This window comes from Pieris brassicae, chromosome 6 (genome assembly GCF_905147105.1).
Source record: "Pieris brassicae chromosome 6, ilPieBrab1.1, whole genome shotgun sequence".
Lineage (NCBI taxonomy): Eukaryota > Metazoa > Arthropoda > Insecta > Lepidoptera > Pieridae > Pieris > Pieris brassicae.
The window spans coordinates 21,441,290-21,463,190 of NC_059670.1; the positions used below are offsets into that span (position 1 = coordinate 21,441,290).

A 21,901-nucleotide genomic window follows, 5' to 3' on the forward strand; every position below is an offset into this window, starting at 1 on the left:
TAAAATACTTGCTGTTTCTACATGAATGATTTTTAAATTATAAATTAAATCTCTGTAATGTAAACGTAAGCATAAGTCACATTTATAATCTTAGTAACGTTTAAAACATTGAACTAGAATTTGTTGCAGTAAAATTAACAATAAAGTAGAAGTTTAAACGCAAACATTTCTCGCCAGATGTCACTAATGCGCCAGCACTAATTGCTTCTTCAATTAGTTGAGTTTTATACGTAGGAGTAGTAGTCCAGTACCCTGTTAGAAAAAACTACAAAGGGAACACTAAATAATATATAAATAAATAAATATGCTACTGATATGAAGTGGTCTCTTTCGATGTCATAAAGAAAAAATTTTTTTTACAATAGAATAAGTATTGGTCCCATAAAAAGTTCTTACGTATATAACATTTCCGAATACATTGAAACCGATTACAATGAATTATTAAAAATAATGTTCTCTCCGACCTTGGTCTAATAAAATGTCATGTTCCAGCTCATGCAGCTTATCTATTATTAATCAGTTTTCTTGTCGCCATACAGAGAATGTGTAACATTCACTTTTTCATGTTCATAGGTTTTCGTGCTCCCCTAATGCTTTCAAACACCATTTTAAATCATTGTTGTAGTTTGTCTTTTATGTAAGTCTACATTGCTGTTTATTTTATTGTTTTATTTTCGTGTCTATCATTAGTATATTGTTACACTACACTGTTACACTTACTTTTAAAACATTTATTTATTTTCTATTGACACGTCTATAATCATAGCTTGTTTGTTTTATCTTGTATTTGTGATGTGTCATGTTTCCTTATTGCATCGTTTCTCAACCATTTCTATGTCGCGACCCACGACTAAGCCAAAACGTTAAGTAAAACAGTTTTGCGTCCCCTTCACTGTAAAATTTTAATAACATGTATTACGCGCGTACATAGCGCGCTATATTCAACGAATCTTTTTTGTACCTATTTAGCTGCGACCCCCGCTTGAAAAATCATGCCTTATTAGATAAATAAAGAAAGTATTATAAATGCAACTACAAAAGCTTTTGTTAGCACTTGCAAGTATTTAAAGAAAGCGTTTTCCTCCCTCAACCGCAGCCACTATATCCATGGGTACTGGTAGCTTGTTTTCCATTTCTGTTATAATATAATGGACAAAAATTAATTGCATAAAGTAGTTAATATTAAAGTTGTTACAAAGTATACAAAACAATCACCTAAATGCTGTCTTGTACACACACTTAACAAAAAAACTTTTCAATTAAATATTTTCGATGTCACCTTAAAATTACTATTTACATTTATACCAATGTTTTGAATATATGTATATGTACAGTATAAGAACCTTATTCGCTCTTCATTCACGTTTTCCACAAATGCAACCTAATTCCTATATTTTCGGCTAAAGAATTCCTTACTCGCGGATCTAATCAGTAAATAATAATAAAAAGGTTTCCAATAGGTATCCAACCCAATATCCTTTGTAAACGTCGTCAAATGGACTAGTAAAATATACCTTATTACAATTTTGCCTAAAGTACATATGTTGTTAAAAGATATCGCCGCTGTATTGGTTCGGAGTTTCACATAAGCTGCCTTTGCCGGGATCGGTGTTTTTAAGAATGGTAATAAACAGAATGAAAGCAACCTTAATCCTCAACAATTATATGAATTCAATTAAATAGATTTTTTTATTTTTTTTATTACGTCACCTAGGAACATAATCCCATAATCCCATACATATTAGCAATACTATTCGCGTCATATTTATGGAACATATACTCCGCAAATAAAGAGCTTTAACTGTATAAAAACTGTTTGACAATTTTTAAATTTATTCCGTGAACTCTGAGGAAGGATTTTATATAGAGAATAATGTCAATATAACTAAGAGCTTAGGTTTTTATTCTGTAACAAAATAAATTTTGGTATAAAACTACCAAAAATATAGGCTTGGTAAAAAAACATAATAAAGCGAAACGAAGTTATAGTATTTAATAAAACAGAACATAATGCAGAAAAACGTTACAACACACTATGTCAATGATAAATAAATCAAATTATTAAGATGTTCAACAGTTTTTAGTTTATATTTCTGTTTCAGGATTTAATTACACGTCACAAAACTTTACGTAAGCAAGTTTCGACACAAACAGTAATTTCAAGTTGGTACACAAGTGTCTATTTGAGTAATGACTCCCAAGTTCCAAATGTACAATTAACTATATATAAAATAACCATCTCTCTTTAAGCATCGTTATCACCTCTATGTCCGTCGTTCCACAACACCACCGTTCCGTGCACCAGATACACAATTAAGAATGATCAAGGATTACCGAACCAATTCGACGACCCTAAGGTCCTTTTAGAAAAGAGCGTATCAATTCTTAAAGGACGGCATCATTTCATGTCAATATATTTCTAAAATATTAGTATTTCTTAGAAAATAGGCGTCCACACTTAAGCAAAGTTATCAAGCTTGAAAATTTAAGTGTTTAATTTCATATACTTAATTATGTATAGCGGTTAAGGTTCGCTTGAAATTGCGCCTGAGAGAAAATACGCGCTACGTAGAAAGATGAGCAAAGTATTTGTCAATGAAGCTAAAAAAACGAAACCTATTAAGGTTTCCTGCTAAGGCAAAAACAAAAAGTTCCAGCTCTTAGAAATGAGTTACGTCAGTTCTTAGTCCAGTATTTCTTGATACTTTCCTCTTTGGCTCTTGTACACGATTATAAACACGAAATCAGTCCATTTGTACTGTTTTAATTAAATCGTGTTATCATCATCACAGAGTAAACATAACTTGATAGGGATGAGAGAGTACTTTAGTTTAGCTTTTATGAACAAACTTTTTAAGCGACAAACACAAAAGATCACAAAGATTTTCCCCTCTATTACAGTGTAAATGTATACAGTTATTTTTTGTCAATATATAATAAAATGCATATAAAAATACTACCAAGATCTCATTCTTACAAACCTAAAAAATAATACAGCGTTATAAAATATTTCTCTCTATTTACCATATGTCTCATCCAATTTATGCAATAGGATCATAGTTATAGGGGAGGCAAGTCTCGAGGGCTCGGATAAACTAATAAAGTGCGAAGGTGTCAGGCTGTATTCATCTTGTAGACGTTCATACTATTTGTCTTCAGAAAAACAGAGACAAAGTTATAGAATTATATTTTGTTTTGTATACATTTGATACAAACATTTCATTTTGCGAAAAGCCACCGATTCAACAGCTACAAAAAATGCAACAGCTGCATGTAAGTATTTCCGAATCAATTCGAATTCGCATCATTCACGAAAATAGTGTTTTTTAAAAGGCTAGCAACTTGCGAGACATGTGGCAATGTTAGTATCTATTGGCGGCGGTATCACTTAACATGAGGTGAGGCTGTAATATTAAAAAAATTGAGGCACTTACCATTTGAGGTGATAAACTCATGAACTACTTTAATACTAAACTTGAACAGGTTATATGATTTTATATACATAAAAATTTTGCTTCTTCAGTTGCTGCAGACATTTTTTTATATTCCCATCATCGTCAGAAAAAAACCTCTCTATTTTCAAAGTAATTACACAAAACTAGTAAAATTAATTTAAGAATAAAATAACTAAATGCCTTATATATTTTGCAACACGGCTCCGGTCCTGAATTTAACTGGGTAGATGCGAAATAAGATTCTCGTCTCACGCCGACAAGCTAATGCATTTGTCTAGAATGTATTATATAAATTATTCCAAGTACTATTCTACTTATGTAGCCCTTTTACAATTGTATTATAAAGTTGTTCTGTTGTAATTTTGTGATAAATTCAAATATTTAATGCGTTTAAAGATTCATCGTAATAAAAATCTAATAATTTTATTCATGAAAAATAGGCTAAGTCTATTTTAACACAACGTATATGGAATTTGACAGAGATCAAAAATATTTTCGCTTACATAGTGTTAGCGGTAGTTGATCTAGTTCTTAGGGTAGGAAATTAAACACTTCAATGATGACTTAATTCACTAATTTTACGTGAACTGTATAACTTTAAACTTGTACCAAGAAAAAGCCCTACTAATAACACCTACTACTACTACAACCCTACGGGTTTTTTGTATTATGTTTCATCAACATATTTCAATTCACTCAAAACTCACTTATTATATTCAGCCATCGCTTTTATTAGGATACTATTACTTCTGGAGATGACGTAAATTTGACATTACTTTATCAAATAATTTGTCAAATACAAACTCATTGGTAACCGATCAAATTGATACAATAATTTCCTTACATTCAATTTCATTACAATATCTTATCAATTCTGTTGAACGATATTTTTATCATCAGACACAAATAAAAGTATTTCATATCCACTACTAAGACAAATAATAAAAAGAAAACTATTGTTAGTGTAAGTCAAGTATTGATTATGCACAGGGAATATATATATGTAGAAAAGTCATATGTAATTTTACTATAAACATACTAGTTTTAATATAAAAATTATAACAGTCTTAACAAGCAAGCTAAATTGTCGACATGAAATAACATCAAAGTTTTAGATTTGTTACTTAAATTGAGACTTTTTTCCGTTCCGATTCCGGTATATGCTGTGCCAAAACGCAATTTTTTTGTCATTTGTAATATAATAAACCCAAAGTGAATTACAGTCAAATACGACCCCCACAAAAAACAAGCCATGAACGACTAGGCTCTGCTGAATGTTAACATACTGCAGAGTCCAATTCATCTGAAGTGAATCAAGTTTCTTTATCAGCAGTGCCAACTTTAAATGCTGGGAGCAACATGTATGTAAAATTAGACTTCGGGAGGTTTACTAATTTCCCCTGTGAATGCTTGCTTCCTTTTTATTTTAAATCTCTAAGCAACACAAACAAACAAAATAATAATGATAGTAATACCTCTTTTTGCAGTCTTACGGTGCCGTTGTCCTATAGGGTCATTTAACACCTTTGCCACCTCACGCTCACTTAAAACCATTAATACCATCAGCTTTCTAATAATATCCTGTTACAAGGTCCAGTGTAATGCAACACCCTTGACTGAAGTATTGTCCACTTGATTATCAATTCGCGGTAGGGGGCAAAGTGCTAAAATTACCAGGCCTTCAGTTCTGGATCTATATTTTTTTTGATTTGCCGTTCCCAGTTTCATCTTCTTTCAGGCCGTATTACGGGTAAAAACCTGTCGCTTAGCTCTATCTTAATTCCTGTACATGTTTTAAAACCAATCGCTAAACTTATTTGAAGAATACAGCTACAAATAAGTATCTATATTTTCATTCCATTACCTTATTAATGTTAATCTTTAATTGGATTTACAAATGAACGACTATTCAACGGTCAATAGTAATAGCGATTCCACTGTTATCACTATCACTTCATTCATATTGACGTTTTTCTACTTTATGGACGTGCAATAACATGTTCTATTAACGGTTGCCTATAATGAAAATAACTCCTCTTAATTTTTCAAAACCAGAAAAATCTTTGAGACAATTAAATATTTTCTTTTTCCTTTCGAGGTTCTAGACATCAACTTTGATCTGAATCTTTCTTCAAAGGAACGTTACATTTGACCAATCGATTTTAAGAAATATGTTTTACGTTTTGACAAACGATCTGCTAGTTGTCTCGCCACGGATTTAAATTTGTAGCCTCTTCGTGCGATAAACGTAAACAATAATTTAGACCGTACACCAATGCTATTTTGCGTGAATGAAAATAATCGTGATATGCGTATGTCGTATAATGCACCGAGTCGTTATATCACTTAGTGACTTACTATAGACGACGCGATTGCGGCGAGCACACATTCTTTGACAAATTGTCATAATTTTGTCCGGATTGAATTCTGGGACCAAGATCATATTTTAAAACTTCTAACTTCAATCTGTTATATTGTTTAAAATTTAATTTAAATAGAAAATCTTAACAATAAATATTAGTTTCCATCCATAATTGCCTAAATAACGACACTAAATTCATATCTCGTATTCAAATTTCTCATCCACAAGACTTAAAAATCTTTATCGAAGTTCCCACTTACTACAGTCTAACCCATTGCAACAACTTAAATAGATTCTACCTTAATTTAGTTTAACAAACAATAAAATTAATTAATATCTAATGACAAACTACTTAACCAATTTGACACTGGAAGGAACTAGCGTTTAAGATACAACCTTTAAAATTTAATGTTTTTTGTCAAATAAAGTAATTGTAATATTTAAAAAAAAATGAATCAGCCGTTTGTTGTATTTTCACGGCTTGCATTATTCATGCAATCGTCGTTCGCGTGCCTTACTATTGTGGCTAAATGCTGGGACTGCGTAGTCCTGTGATGGTAGTGCCGTGAGGCAACGCCTGCGTAATTATTCGATCTACTGCGGCTTTTGTGGTAAGGTTAACTTACGATTGCCCTATAGTCGTCCTCCTACTGCATTGGGAAGCGAGCTGCTTTAGTCTCACCAAAGAAATAACCATGAGGTTCCAGTTCTATATGCCTCGTCCTGTAGATTTTTTTTTAAATGACAAAATTAAAGTTAATTAATTATGGAAATTCCTTCTCGGTCAAACTCTTGGGGGGTGCTCTAATTTGGTTTTTGACAAACGATGACTGGACGCTATTAAACAAAAAGAATGGCATAAAACAAATTTAGTGATCCGCAAAAGGGCATTTAAATCGAAGGACCGTGTTGGAAAGTTTTTCGTCGATAACCGAGTAGTATCGATACTTTCAAAATTTTAGGAACCCTACACCTAGCGATTGACGTTTGACATCAATTATTTGTCAAATATATTTTGTAATTGCATGCATACCAATTTGTATGAAATGTTTAAAAAAATATATCTCATGAACCGTAAGTTTCCGCAACCTAAAACTTTGCAAAACGCTTTCTTTTAGTGAGTACTTCTACAAAAAAAAATTGGGCATTTAAATTGACGGTCCATATTGGAAAGTTCATCCTCCTTCTCTATCTTCCTCTATAATATTAAAGTCTCTTAAGAATTTCTTATATTTGTAAAAACAAGATATTATAAGAATTAATATTAATTATTTCTGTTAAAACCTTTTATAATATTCGACTCGTCTCAGAATTTGAAAATATAAAAAATTTGTAGAAACTTCTACACAGAAATATAAATAAATTCCGTAAACACTATATCATAATATTAAAATCACTGAGAACTTCTAAAAATGGTAAAATTATTTAAAGCAAATATCAACTTTCCTAAGAACCTCTAAAAATGGTAAAATTATTATTATAAACAAAAAATTAAAATGAATTAGTTCTGTAAGAACCTTATTATAATATTAAACTGACTTAGGAATTCTAAAAATAATGAAATTATTATACATTTAAATAAGGTCACTTTAAAAGAATGGTTAAAATCATTAATAAATTAGAACCTTGTTATAATATTAAAGTGACTTGTAACTTCTAAAAATAAAATATAAAAAATTATAGATTTAATTAAGGACAGTTTACGATAATGGTTAAAATTAATAATAAATTAAAATCAATTAATTCCGTAAAAAATAAACTTTATAAAAATATTTAACTCACCTAAGAGAGAACCTCTTAAAATGGTAAAATTATTATTATAAGAAAAATTAAAAGAAATTAGTCCTGTAAGAACCTTATTATAATATTAAACTGACTTAGGAATTCTAAAAATAATGAAATTATTATACATTTAATTAAGGTCACTTTAAAAGAATGGTTAAAATCATTAATAAATTAGAACCTTGTTATAATATTAAAGTGACTTGTAACTTCTCAAAATAAAATATAAAAAATTATAGATTTAATTAAGGACAGTTTACGATAATGGTTAAAATTAATAATAAATTAAAATCAATTAATTCCGTTAAAAATAAACTTTATAAAAATATTTAACTCACCTAAGAGAGAACCTCTTAAAATGGTAAAATTATTATTATAAGAAAAATTAAATGAAATTAGTTCTGTAAGAACCTTATTATAATATTAAACTGACTTAGGAATTCTAAAAATAATGAAATTATTATACATTTAAATAAGGTCACTTTAAAAGAATGGTTAAAATCATTAATAAATTAAAATCAATTATTACTGAAAAAAAATAACTTTATAAAAATATTCAACCCACCTAAGAATCTCTAAAAATTGAGAAAATTATTTAAAAAAATACGAATACTATAAGAAGACAAGATTTGATTGTTTGCTTTGAATAGGCCCCGAAACTGGATGGATTGACAGGATCAATTATACAAATTATTTTACGATTAGAACCCTACGTTATCTCGGATGAACATTGGCTAAAGAATGTTTTTACAAATTACTATGGCATTCAGTTCACACCCAAGGCGTGAAAAATACTATATATTAGTTCACATAACGCCTCTATATCTAGCTAAATAAACGCTTCACTACCCTAATAACCTCTTATAAGATTATAAACTTTTTGCGGTAAGTATGTAACAGCTCTCAAAATAAAAAAATAACGTAAAATGTTGTATGCGTTCTAGAGTGTTAAAAGGAAATCAGACAATTCAAGATCATATTTACAATTAAACAAGAAATTATACTGGTATATGACTTCTTTTCTTTCATATATGTTAGGTAGGTACCAAGGCCTGCAGTTGGGAAGCTTTGATTTTTATCGATATAACTAATACGACAAGACAGGGCCGAGAGGTTATAATAGGAAAAGGTTTAGAAATCTTAAAAGATAGCACAGTTCCACACTTCCCACGCAATAGCACAGTCTTCCGTTAATAAAGGAGCAGAACTTTATACTCGTAAGCTACTTTTGATAGCGTAACAAATGTATAGAGAAAACCTAAAATACAAAACCAACGTTACTTCGTAAAATAATTTAACTTTATATCAAATGAGTGATTTTATTCCTTAATATACTTCTGTACCACAAAAAACGAACCAGGAAGAAAGGCACACAATATTATCAGCCGTAAGGATTTGGAGAAATTATATTTTTTTGGGAACAAAGAGAGGTTAGAGTAATGCTTAATACCTTGCCTCACGATAGTTATCAAAAACGCACTAAACACTCACTATAAAATTCTAAATAGTGGACTTAACTATTATCAATTATAATTAACAAAAAGTATATATCAAAATCAAAATGTGTCTAACGTAGCCCGAGTAAATCTTAACAATGACTTAACTAACGGTGTGATGATCGGCAGAAAAAAAAAATTTAGGATCACCTTCATCAAAAATTATTAAATTTAAATTATCTATTAAGAAAAACACTTTTTGAACGGATTAAAGCTATGTATTATTATTAAAACTTATAGTTATTTACATAATTCTAAATTTAAAAAAAAATCCGACGTTTCACGTACTTTCAGTGTGCGTGGTCACGGTGACTGAAGGTGTTAAATGTCAAAAGTATCACAGCTGCAGAGAAAGTTGTTTTATCTGTATTTATTGCCCCGAAGTTGGTATCGACTAAAAGTTGACGGGTTTTTACAAAAATGACTTTATGTTGTATGACTGTATGACTAATGTTCGAAATACTTGATATACCTACGTATAAACTAACATCTAATCACTCTGGTCAGTTGTTTGAATTCCAAATACTTAAATCAAAGATCCAAAAAAGAAAATATGCACAGTTCCTATAACAGATTGGTTAGTCAGATTTAGAAAAAAAAATTGCGTACACATACACATTTTTTGTTTCATTTTTTAATGAATTCAAAAATGTGTACCTTTTGTAGTACTCCGGAGCTACTCAAGAAAAGGCTAAAATTGTATAATGAAAAACACATGTTATGATGGTTAAAATTTATCTATACATCCTTGCGCCATTACGCTGAAACACCAAATACCACCTTCTTTGACTGACACCGATTTAGCGCAAAACGTGTAGTAAATACATTATCTCATTTAACAACAATTATTTAAAAAACATATATACCTTCTCAATATTATCTCAAAGTGAAACCACAACAAGCTTTAAAAGTTATTTAAAATTTAAATCCTTCTGTATAATTTCATCGTAAATTACATGAAGCCTGATGCTATTAGCCACTTGTTGCTGCTACTAAATAGTTCTCTCACTTTAGAAGAATCTTTTCTACTGTGAATATATTTTATGAAGCATAGCATCCACTGCTTAAAACCTCATGACGGCACCGATGATTTCATTACAGTTCGAGATTTTAAATATAATTCAGCGTAGATACTATATGCAGATAATACTTTATGGAACATGTTTTATAAATATCTCTGTTATTAATAATTCATAGGCGCCATTCTTCGATTATATCATGATATAAATTACCGTATGTCATTGTAAATAAATAAATAAATAGACACGAGACATATCATTTTACATTAACAGTGTTGCTCTTGTAGGCATCTTAAATATCTAAGAAATATGTTTATATTAGTATTAATTAGTAAGAGCAATGTTGGTGTAGTGGTTTCAGCGTGCGACTGTCATCTCTGAGGTCCTTCAATGGACTTTCTATGTGTGCATTTAACACTCACACGTACGATGAAGAAAAAGTACGTCATGAGGAAAGCGGCATGCAAAAAGACTCATACTTGCCTCTTAGCTAAAATTATATAATATATCTTCAGCCCAGACCTAAAAATAGGTTGTAGTGTGTAATTTTATCAGTTACATATATTTATTTTATTGTCGTCGAAATTTTTAGAAATAAATTATAATAACTAATTACATAAAAACTGTAAGAAAATATTAAAATAAAATCGTGTAAATTAATTAGTGTTTTCACATTAAAAGTTTAGTTCATGTTTAATATCGCGCGATAAAGTTTATTAATATAATAGATATATAATTTAATGTATAGTTATAGTTCGTGAACTTTTTATAAAGTTTTCTAAATTGATTTATGGTTTAAAATTTAACTGCGTACTTTTACTTTGCTACGCAAATTCATCGCAGTTATTACGTACGTTTACGTTATTGCATTACGTATAATCAAAGTGAATTTGGCTCTAATAGAACCTCAATATTGTCTATATCAGTACAATAGATAAGCAATAATGCTGGCAAATCGCCCAACTATTAATAGATCGCTGACACAACAATAGAGCATTTCCGTTATAATTTTGAAAGGCCAAAGGTTGACATTAGTTTATGGGAATGAGGATGTTGACAAGGAAAACAGAATGTAAATATAGTGATCTCAAACTTTTAACATCCATACAAACAAAAAGTATACTTTATGAAAATATTTGGAAACTGCACTTTGAAAGCTAACCGTTATAGTATAATGTATTCAATAAATTATATTTTATATTAACTACAGAATCTAATATATACCACCTTCATCAATATATTATATCCTGATAAACAAGCTGATCAGATAAAATATAATTGGACTAAGTCAACTTTTAAGAACCAGGAAGTTTTAAGAATTTATTTACTATTACTGGAATTAAATAATAACACTATATATTATTTAATATCTGTGAACTACATTAATTTTCAAAACACAAATATACAGTATTTACAATATTTTTAAACTACATTAATAATTAAAAACTGATAATTAATAAATAAAACCAAACTTAAAAAGTTTGATCGCTGTGGCAATGCACCTTAAGGGTGCAACATTTTCTCGCTTTTTTGCGCACCAGCACCAGGCGCCAACTTAATCTTTAACTAGCGCCTGTGAACTTGAACCTCACGGCCTAACCACAGTTCCACCACAGAACAAAATCAAAGTTGTAATGTTGTTGTTCTAAATTAATAATATATTCTTAATTAATCTGTTTATTGCCAAAGATGCAAAAGTGTTTGCTTTTTTGCTGAAACATTGTCAAAATACTTGGAAAGGTTATGCTAATCCCAAGTAATCATCAATCATAAATCTTGATGGCAACTACTTTTATTGTTTACATGTAAATTCACTCATCTTAGTCACTCACTCAATACAGTTTTGTATCGTAAATCAAATTTAACCGCACTTCATTCATTCAATAGGTTCGTTCGTTCCCGGAAGTCTGTTCTAAATTCAGATCACAACTTCAATATTATCGAGTAATTATTAATCTAACAAACATCGTTTACCCCCGTAGATTAAATATATTCGAATAAATCTAACTCTAAAATTTGGAAATGCCTTCACGTCTTGGTCAAGACTTTGTCTGTGGTTCGAAATTTGTTTTTTGGTTTTAAAATATGTCCATTTTTTTTTTGTTTTTTTGAGACACAAAAAAGTGTCAAAATTCAACAACTATTTTTATGATAAGAAGCCATTACATAATATAACATTAACAAAATATCTAACGAGTTATTCATCTAATATTAATGTTCCAGATTTATGATAATTTATAGGTTAAATCTACCGCTACTTAATAAAAAATTATGTAATATTACTATATTATTTGGAAGATTTTTTACCCCCTGTAAACGGGCAGGTGGCTCATCTGATGTTAAGTGATACCGCCACACTTGGACTTCTATTGCCAGCACGTTGCCCGCCTTATAAGATTTGGTACTCTCTTATCATGAAGGACCCTAACTTAAATTGTTTCGGAAATACTTAATTGGGCAGCCGGCATGCGGGATGCGAGGCAAAAAGTGCTTTAAAAAACGCTCAGACGAGGTGATACGGGTGTAATTTCGAATTCTGTATCTACGACCGATGATAAAATTCAGCTGCAGGTATTAATCATAAAACTCCTCCGAACATTTTTATGGTAAATGCGGTAGATGATGAAGAGAAACCTCACATCTTACGCAATGCTAAGGAATCATGCGAGACTAAGGAATTATCAAAGTGACTGGTAGCCGTCGATTCGAACCGCTCTTCCTTGCATACGATCAAGTGGTAGGCATTTTTTGGATATCCATCGAGAGCTTTAATAAGCGTTATTAAAATAACTTTGAAGATTCCTCTCGATTATAAATTCTTCGTAGCACCTAAAATAGAATGAAGGTTTTATTCAACATATTAATATAAGTAAACTTTGCTTTGAATCCCACGTGAATACATAAATATGCTAATAACAGCGGAAGACTAAAATAAACTCGGTGAATTTCGTATAACCGACATATTTCTGTAAATTAATAAGCTATTTAGCTAATAATTTTAATAGTTCTGTTTCAAACCTTCAGAACCTTAAAATTTCCAAAAAACTCCATGTTGTGTGTGTGTGTGAAGTAGTAACTTTAATGTTGCTAGCCATAATATTAGAACTTAAGGAACTGTCCATCAATCACGTGATGATGACATGACATTTTTTAACCACCATTTTAAGACTGACCAAAAATCACGTGTATTTTTAGTCTTCACTTAATTTCCTGCCCCTATACGGGACAGAGGGCGTCCATAGTGAGTCTCCATCGCGTTCGGTCTTTAGCCTCGTGTTTCACCTCGCTCCAAGTCTTTCCGGTTTTCTTTGCTTCGACTGCAACTGTTCGGCGTCAGGTTTCTTTGGGACGGCCACGCTTCCGTTTTTCTTGCGGATTCCAATCAAGCGCCTGCTTGGGAATCTGATTGGGATCTCTTCGGAGTGTATGAATTTTTAGTACCTACACGAAAAAATAAGTACACGTGATATCTTACTATGCCCCCCTCCCCCTTGGGATATTTCGTGATTTTTGCTGAACCCCTCCCACTCTTCGAACCTCACGTGATTAATGGACAGCCCCTAAGGTAAATGAGCTTTTCTAAGAAAAACGTGAAGCTTGGGTTACACTCGACCATACTCGATCTAATTTAATATTTTATCTGTGCGTGTACCTTAAGTTTGATGTTTGTTAACATTTGACTTGGTTTCAAATTTTTAATTACTGGTATATTAACGATGTACGAAAACTTTGGCAATTTCAGTTCGTATAAAGATAGATCAAACGTTGAATGCTGATAACATAAAATCGCGGTGTAGTTGAGGAAAAAAGTCACATTTTATATTAAATGGCTGTAATAAGCAATTCTTTCCATACGATTAAATACTTCCACGGAGGTAACTCTCAATTGTGTAATATTTTGGAAATAACTACCTAAAGTTTAATATATTGGTATTTATACAGCCGTACTATCAAATAATTCTACTTACATTTATAAATATATTTTTGATTTCTTAGTAGTCTAGTTTTTTCGCAATTGGAAAGACAGACCTTTGAATTTTTTTAGGGAACGTAGGTGATCAGCGTTTTCGCCTGCAATCGAACCCAGACACAAATCAATTAATATACTCACGACTAGGCAACAGTGATAGTTGATAATATTTTATATGCTTTAGATGGTTATCTTCTTGTTATCTATTATTTAGATTCTATATACACTTAGTAAATTCTGGAGCCATTTCCCGAATAAATAATTTAAATGTAATAAAATGGCACTTCCACTTCGAAAGATGTATTCATAGTAGTTCTGCTAATTTAAGTTGCAGCATTCTTATTGTAAAGCTTGTGAACGTAACTTTGAATTCAAATCGTAAGTGAATGCGACAGGAAGTAACAACATAAGCGGATATTGCGAGAATCAATTGCTAAAAGCTCTGTCTAAAAATAGAACCTGAAACTCTCGACAAGTATGTAGTTTATTCGAAGAGCTTACTTATTCAAGTATACGAGCTTGGAATGTTTTATATACGTTGTATTAAGCATACATTCTGTTACATTTATTAAGCATACATCGCTTCAGCCTTATGTTTTCTATTTATATCGTAATTATTTATCAGAAAAAATGGTTTGAGTAAGATGGGATATTACATTTAATATTTTAATGATAATATAGTGTATATTAATAGCTTTAGAAATGAAAATTACAACATTGTATAATGTTAAATATATTAAAGCCATTTTGTATCTCCTGGGCTATAACAACAACTACTGTAAACACTTGAGACACATAAAACTGAATCCTGGTAAAACCCTACATTACAGAATATATACGAAACATACAGCGTAACAAAAATAGCAAGTTGTCTCATGGGGAGTGTTCCGACGAAGTTTTTGGATCAATATCTGCGGCTAAATTTCATCATCAGAGGCCAACACAGAATACGTAATTCCATCCGTTCTACCTTGACGTCGGGCATATCATTCCAAGTATTTCCGCATCATAGCAGAGCGTATCATTAAATTAAAGGCAGGCAAAGCGCTTGTATATAATTAACTTAATATAACGTATATTATATAGAAGTAGATCTAAAAACAAGAGTTAACTGTTCCGTTCGTAATTAGGATATTAATATGACCTAGATCAAAACAAATTTATCGTTGATACATTTCGTAAATACATTTGAATAACTCAAAACGTTATTATTAAATGTCAATACATATATGTTTCACGTTTTTGATAAATTGCAGCTAATATCAGTTCAATTTCAATCAGCGGAGATGAAAATCAAACAAAATGATTGATTGTGGCAAAGCGGACTGTTTGTCGACGTATCCAATTATCACAAATACCTAATATTGGTGCTTTATCTGATAAAAATATGTTTTTTTTACATGTTTTTTGTGTCTAATAATACTTTTTTAGCGTCAAAATTAAGCTACAAATTTGTATCGTTTAAATAACAAAAAACAACTGTGTGCAAGTGTGCAAGTGTAATCAGTGATTTTTAAGTCAATAAAGTAATAAATTCGCATATATAGTTTTATCATATGTGCAGTACTTACATAAACTAAAGGTATAAATACAAAACAAACCTAAAAATAAACTACTAGAATCGCTAAATTAAGAGTATTATGTTGCATTTTGAATAATGTATGCAGTCAAAGGTTCAATGTATGTTTACGAACAAAGCGTTCATGGTTTGACGCCTACGAACCGCTACGAGCTACGCGTCTGCATTATTCACGTAGCTACGTGTGGTTCTACAGTACTGTATGTTACGAGACAAACATGTTTGATTGTTTAGGCATATCTTATCAAGAACTTGCAATATAATTAATTATAAAAAAACGTAACTAAAGATTTTTTTATACACGTTACTCCAGATAAGTTTATTTTTATACATAAATAGCTTCTTGCTTAATTCTTGTTTCATCGCTTGCCCCGGGGAACAAAGTCGTAAAAACAAAATCTATTTTTTTTCAGGAAATGCTATTATTACTACGATACTAAGTACAGTACAAATACACATATACAAATATCAAATGAAAGCTTTTCTTATTTAAATTAAAAGCAAAAGCGTTTTACGAATGTTTCACGGTTTAAACATAATTGCGGACGACACAGTAACCGCACATTTCGACGGCAATTTTTATGAATATCTAGAATATATTTATTTAGTACCCCTCTTTTCGCGAAAATATTATGACCTTTGTGAAACAGAGGTATAGTTTTACCACTCTTCATTTGTTTTTTAACTGTCGCACTGTTAACTTTTATGATTATTTGGTAGAATCACAATTAAAACTAAAACTATCTTTATGGTTATTGCTATCTATTTCAGTAAAATTAAATGAGGTTGTGCATAAAATAATTTCCGTAAATAAAGACATCCTCGGGATTTTTTATAATAAAAAAATTGCAAAAATTCTAAAAAGTAACTATAACTATATTCAGGCACATCACCCAAGGTTCACATTTGTTCTCTGGGGCAACAGAATCTTTGCTATAAAAGATGTGAGCGTACAAACAAAAACATACTTTGTAATATGAACGTAAAAACCTCTTACGTCGTTTCAGAGTTAATTACGCGTAATTCCCGTGAGTTTGCGTCAACTACTTGTTTGCCAACGCCCGATAAGGGTTTAATTAAAACACAACGATGCAATTATAACGGAAATTACGTTGGATTGCGTAGCAAATTGGTTGGATAATTAAATTGCAGCTGTCAATTGTGATTTCTTTGAAGTTCTAGAATCAACATATTGAATTTTTTTACGCCTGAGTTGAATAAATACTAGTTCATTTTAACATTTAATTGTCGTTTTAGATTAACTCTAAACGTAAAATATATTTTGATTAAATGTTTTAGACACACTAAGCGTAACTCTCACAAAAACTAAATTATCAAAAAAATATTAATTAAATTATTTATATACATCCCGTGGCGCTACAACCCTTTATGTGGCCTCCTCCACAACAATCCCCACCTCGTCTTAATCGTTGGGGACTCTCTTCCAGTTCTTATATTTTCTCATTAGTCTTAAATCCTTTTTTATGCCTTGGTCTTCGCGCGTCAAGTATGCCCCACTATACTTTCATGGATCCGACTATATTATTTTATACGGTTTGTGAATTTTATTTCACTGAATTCGTTTTTCAAATTTACTACGTCTAACGATATACTTAGTTTATCCGGTCATATTGTTGTTTTGTTAACACTTTTATTTTATTTTTAGAACGCGTAGTTTTTGTTTTATTTAAGTTATATTGTTTCGTTCAAATAAATTATTTATTTATTTTCTTAAAACTTTAATTTAAATTACTCTAACACCTAATTTATTTATAAAAACGCATATACGACATTACTTATAAAGCTTAGCAACAATAAGTTTGACATTTGTAGACCACATAGGCTTTTGTGTCATATAAGTTATGACATTACCCTGTCACATCGAAGTTGGAATTAGTTTATGGAAACAATAGTTATTATATCTGACTAATATGAAATAATAAAGAATACGTAGCTGTCAAATTTCATAGAGACTGTAAATTATTAATGTTTATAACTTACATTTATTGGTTCTGGTTATATTTGATAACTATGTAGGCCGTATAAAGAACTACTGTATCCTAAACTCGTTAAATTCTAGTTAAATAATAGACACATGGTATCTAATGTAATTTTGTTAGTTTCTTATATATTAAATCAATTTATTGGCCAACTGGGTATCGAGTTTACGAGATGTACAATACAGTTGTTCCAATACAGAGTTCCATTCCCACTAAGTGTGTCTGTGTGACAGTCTACTAAATCGGACTATAGATATATTTTTATTAACATCAAATTTTTATTTTACTTAGTTTTCTCAATGTTTAATTACTTCCGTTCAGATTACAAGATACACACTTACATTCATAATCTAATCAATATACAGATTTTAAATTACAGCGAACACATTTTTCAATACGTTACATCATTTACGTAAAATGTCCGAATTTAGAATTTGAAAATACAGGTACTATAAGGTATTGAACAATTCTTGATCTCAAGTAGGTAATGAAATTTTTTTTTTAATCAGACCACGAATTTGAATTAAAAATAAAAACAATAATTCAAAATGATAAACTTTCTTATATAATTTTGAAAAGAGATATATTTTTACGTAGAAATTTAGTATCTTAGGATATCCCTATACACAGGATCCCTTAGGGTCCTTCAAGAAAAGTACAAACTCTTAAAAGACCGGCAACGCACTCGCGAGCCCTCTGGCATTAAGAGTGTCCATGGGCGGCGATATCACTTAACATCGGGTGAGCCTCCTGCCCGTTTGCCCCCTATTTTATAAAAAAAAACAACATTTGATGTAGTTTGGTTTTGTGGCAGAAAAATAATTTCATGTTTTGGAGTTCCTACTCTGAATAGACCAACATACAATTCCCATGGGTAAAACATTATTTTGTAGAAATTGACCTGTTCTTCAATATTGTACAACATGTTCTGTTCTATCATCGATAGTATCCACAGCGCACGCGATGACAGATTTTGTTCGGATAATTTTTTCACACCTTGGTTTATATTACTGCATTTTTATTTGAAAGTGTAATATAATCTTTGTTAGTCAGTAAGAATGCAGCTTTCTAATGGTGAAAGAATTTTTGAAATCGGTCCAGTAGTTTTTGTGGCAAAAGATTATAAACATAAATGTTTTCTGTTTATAATATTAGTATAAATGGATAAAATTAATGTTTCAGAATGTGGTCAACACTTCCGGCGTGGTTTATCACAATTTGCGTGTGCGCTTGCGCTCAACGCATCGACCAGGAACCTTTGCTTTCTCCACGCCAGTCGCGGGTTCGTGACCGGGAAGTGAAACCTGATGAACCTACCTGTGACCAGCTGAAGGCTATGTGGAGGTACATAATTTTATTAGTTAAATAAAACGTTAACAAGCTAAACTAAGGTATCCCATATATTACGTTATATATACGTTGAAACGAAGTGTATAATGTAATTCTATGCATCAAAGGCTTTTACGGCTACGAAAACGTAAACAATGCTCTAGTTTCTCACAGATACTTAACTATTTTCTGAGATGTCAATCCGAAAGAGGTGAAATACCTCGTGAACTACGAAATAGCACAATCAGGATTCCTCTACATGAGGAATGTCGTACGAAATGTACTGAGGTTTTCACGTCAAAACGGAATTTTCGGCTATCTTGTATAATAAACGCCTAAGTACTATCTTTAAGTACATTAAGAAATTCTTGTGAATGTAATTTACTTTATCTAAATAATAATGAAATTTATAAACATCGTTATACTTGAGGACGACTAATTTGAAATTCTTTAACAAATTTTATCTTATATACATTTTGAAGAAATAAATAAATCAGTGGTGCTACAACATTTTTAGGCCTGAGCCTCAGATTTCTGTATCTGTTGATCATTTGTCAATCAAATAGATAAGCAGGTGTGCCTCCTGTGCCTTTTGCGGCCGTAGATTTTTGGTCTAAGGCAAGCCGGTTTCCTTACAATGTTTTCCTTCACCCTTCGAGGGAATGTTAAATGCGCACATATAAAGTTCATTGGTGCATAGCCCGGTATCGAACCTACAGCCTCACGGATTAGGGTCGGATTCCGAAGCCACTAAGATAACATTGCGCTTACATGCACTCCAAACTAGACTATAAATAAATTCGTATCACTTAAATAACTTTAATTTAAACGTCTTTAATTACTCTTTTATTAAAACCGAAATAGATCACCAATGAGAAAAAACCAACCATTAAACAGAAATTTGAGACCAAAACCACGCGGGTTGCAGCGCCACTGGTTGATATTTTATTAGTAGTCGTACTATAACCAAGTCATAAACACTTATTCCTCTGTCACAAATAACTCATTGTTTCGTTCTACAGACGAATGATTGGCTGGCTCACATTATTTTCTCGTGTACACATTGCATTCGAGACTGTAACAAAGGATATTATATATATATATATAAATATTTACTAGAATCCTTTTCTATTCAATACTTTGCCAGTGTCTTATCGACTTTATGAGGATTTAATAATGCCTTGATATTGCCTACGAATTTATATACGACTTCTGATTGGTACCTCAATGTTTCTACAGCCTCTGTTCGATTCTCTTTACTTCTAACAAAACAATTACGAAATCGGTTACAATTATTTATTATATTATCATTTTTCCGCTATGTATTTTTACAGTAGTATTAACCTATTGATTAAGCAATTGAATCTCAACCCAAAGGTCGTGCTTTTGAACTCCGGCTACGCTTCAAAAGATTTTACTTCATATGCCTGCACTTTTCAATAGTGACATTTATTTATTTCCTGTTTTAACAGTAACTTTAACAATAGAAAACTTATTAATAAACCTTTTTTTCCAGTCAGCCAGTGTGCAACCAAAGATATCCGTCTAACAAGCAATAACATTCAGGGTGTCTAACATGTCTAACTTGCAGATCAACTTACCTATAAAAACATATCAGGGAAATACACAAAAAGTGTTCATGACACGAAGTGGTGCACTTATTTAGATTCCAGAATTTCCAGATTTTAAAACTCTAAAACCTCTTTCATACAGCTCATGTTTGATCTTTGTCTCCAAATAAGCCTGCCTAATAAATTTGCCAAATTTTTACAATACCAAGAGGATTAAGTACTTATATAAATAAACGGTCAACAACGTGTAAAGGCGTTGTTAAAATCATTGATCTGTAATAATCTGGGGACAAACCAGAGTTTACTTATTAACAGTTGTTCAAATCCATGTTAAAGAGTATCATACATGTATAACTAATACATGAAGCGAGCTTTTGCATGTTACATCGTCTTATATAGTATTAGGTCCCAACGGGGAATAACATCAGGGTTCCCCAATACAAGTTGAAAGTTTATATTTAGGTGACCGATTTTAAAAAAAGGAAGTGGCGTATCAAAAAAGTTGGTTGATTGATTTAATTATTAAAGTACACACACATTTTAGGAATTAATATCTTAAAAATAACACCATCCAAATGTAGACACTTGCGTTCGCTGCACTCGGTTCATGTAACAACGACGGCTTGAAAGGTGGACTCAGTGATGGCTGCCATTTCGTGACGGTTATTTTCTTTCAATTGCGCCAGAGAAGTCGGCTTATTGGCGTAGACTTTAGATTTAAGATAACGCCATAAGAAATAGGGGCTCCATAGGAGGAATCCATTGGGGTTGAATACGTGGGGCCTCCATTTGTCAACTCTGTCAACTCTCCTGGAGATCGATTTGCCTGAGAAAATTTCACGAACTCGTGGGAGAGACGTATTAAACGTGTGTGACGTTGCTCCGTCCTGCTGGGACCACGTCCTTTGGTTATAGCCAGGGAAGTTTCGAATAAAATGAATAATACATTTTTACATAACGCTCTGAATTGTTAATGTAAACTTTCTTTTGAAACATCTGTTATAACATTTAAATCAATACTAAAAAAAATTGCAACCAAATACTTTGAGTTAAACATACCGTACGGAATACGTCAAAGATTTTGTGTTCGAAACACTGTGGCAGTGGTCTTTGCAGGATTACAATAACGTGGGAGACCGTCAAGGCACAATCAGGCATGAAATTGAATAAGCTCTCGTATTTTACAAGCCAAACCATTTGTTTTAAGACCGCGGCTATAAAAACTGAGCTGAAATATTGACCCTTGGTTCGTAGAATACGTTTGAAATATGGTGTCCGCTATAAGACCTCTTATTTATTATTATATAAACGTTATCTTTATTTTTATATATTCGCATT

General features: G+C 31.4%; 1 protein-coding gene across 1 annotated transcript in view; it reads left to right on the top strand.

The window, feature by feature from the left end:
• The window catches only part of LOC123711438, a 51,679-nt gene that overhangs the window by 15,073 nt on the left and 14,705 nt on the right, over window positions 1-21,901 (top strand). Inside the window, exon 2 of the mRNA XM_045664023.1 lies at window positions 18,846-19,007. Within this exon, the coding sequence (XP_045519979.1) occupies window positions 18,847-19,007 (161 nt within the window). The 5' untranslated portion in view covers window position 18,846. The remainder of the gene's footprint in view (window positions 1-18,845; window positions 19,008-21,901) is intronic.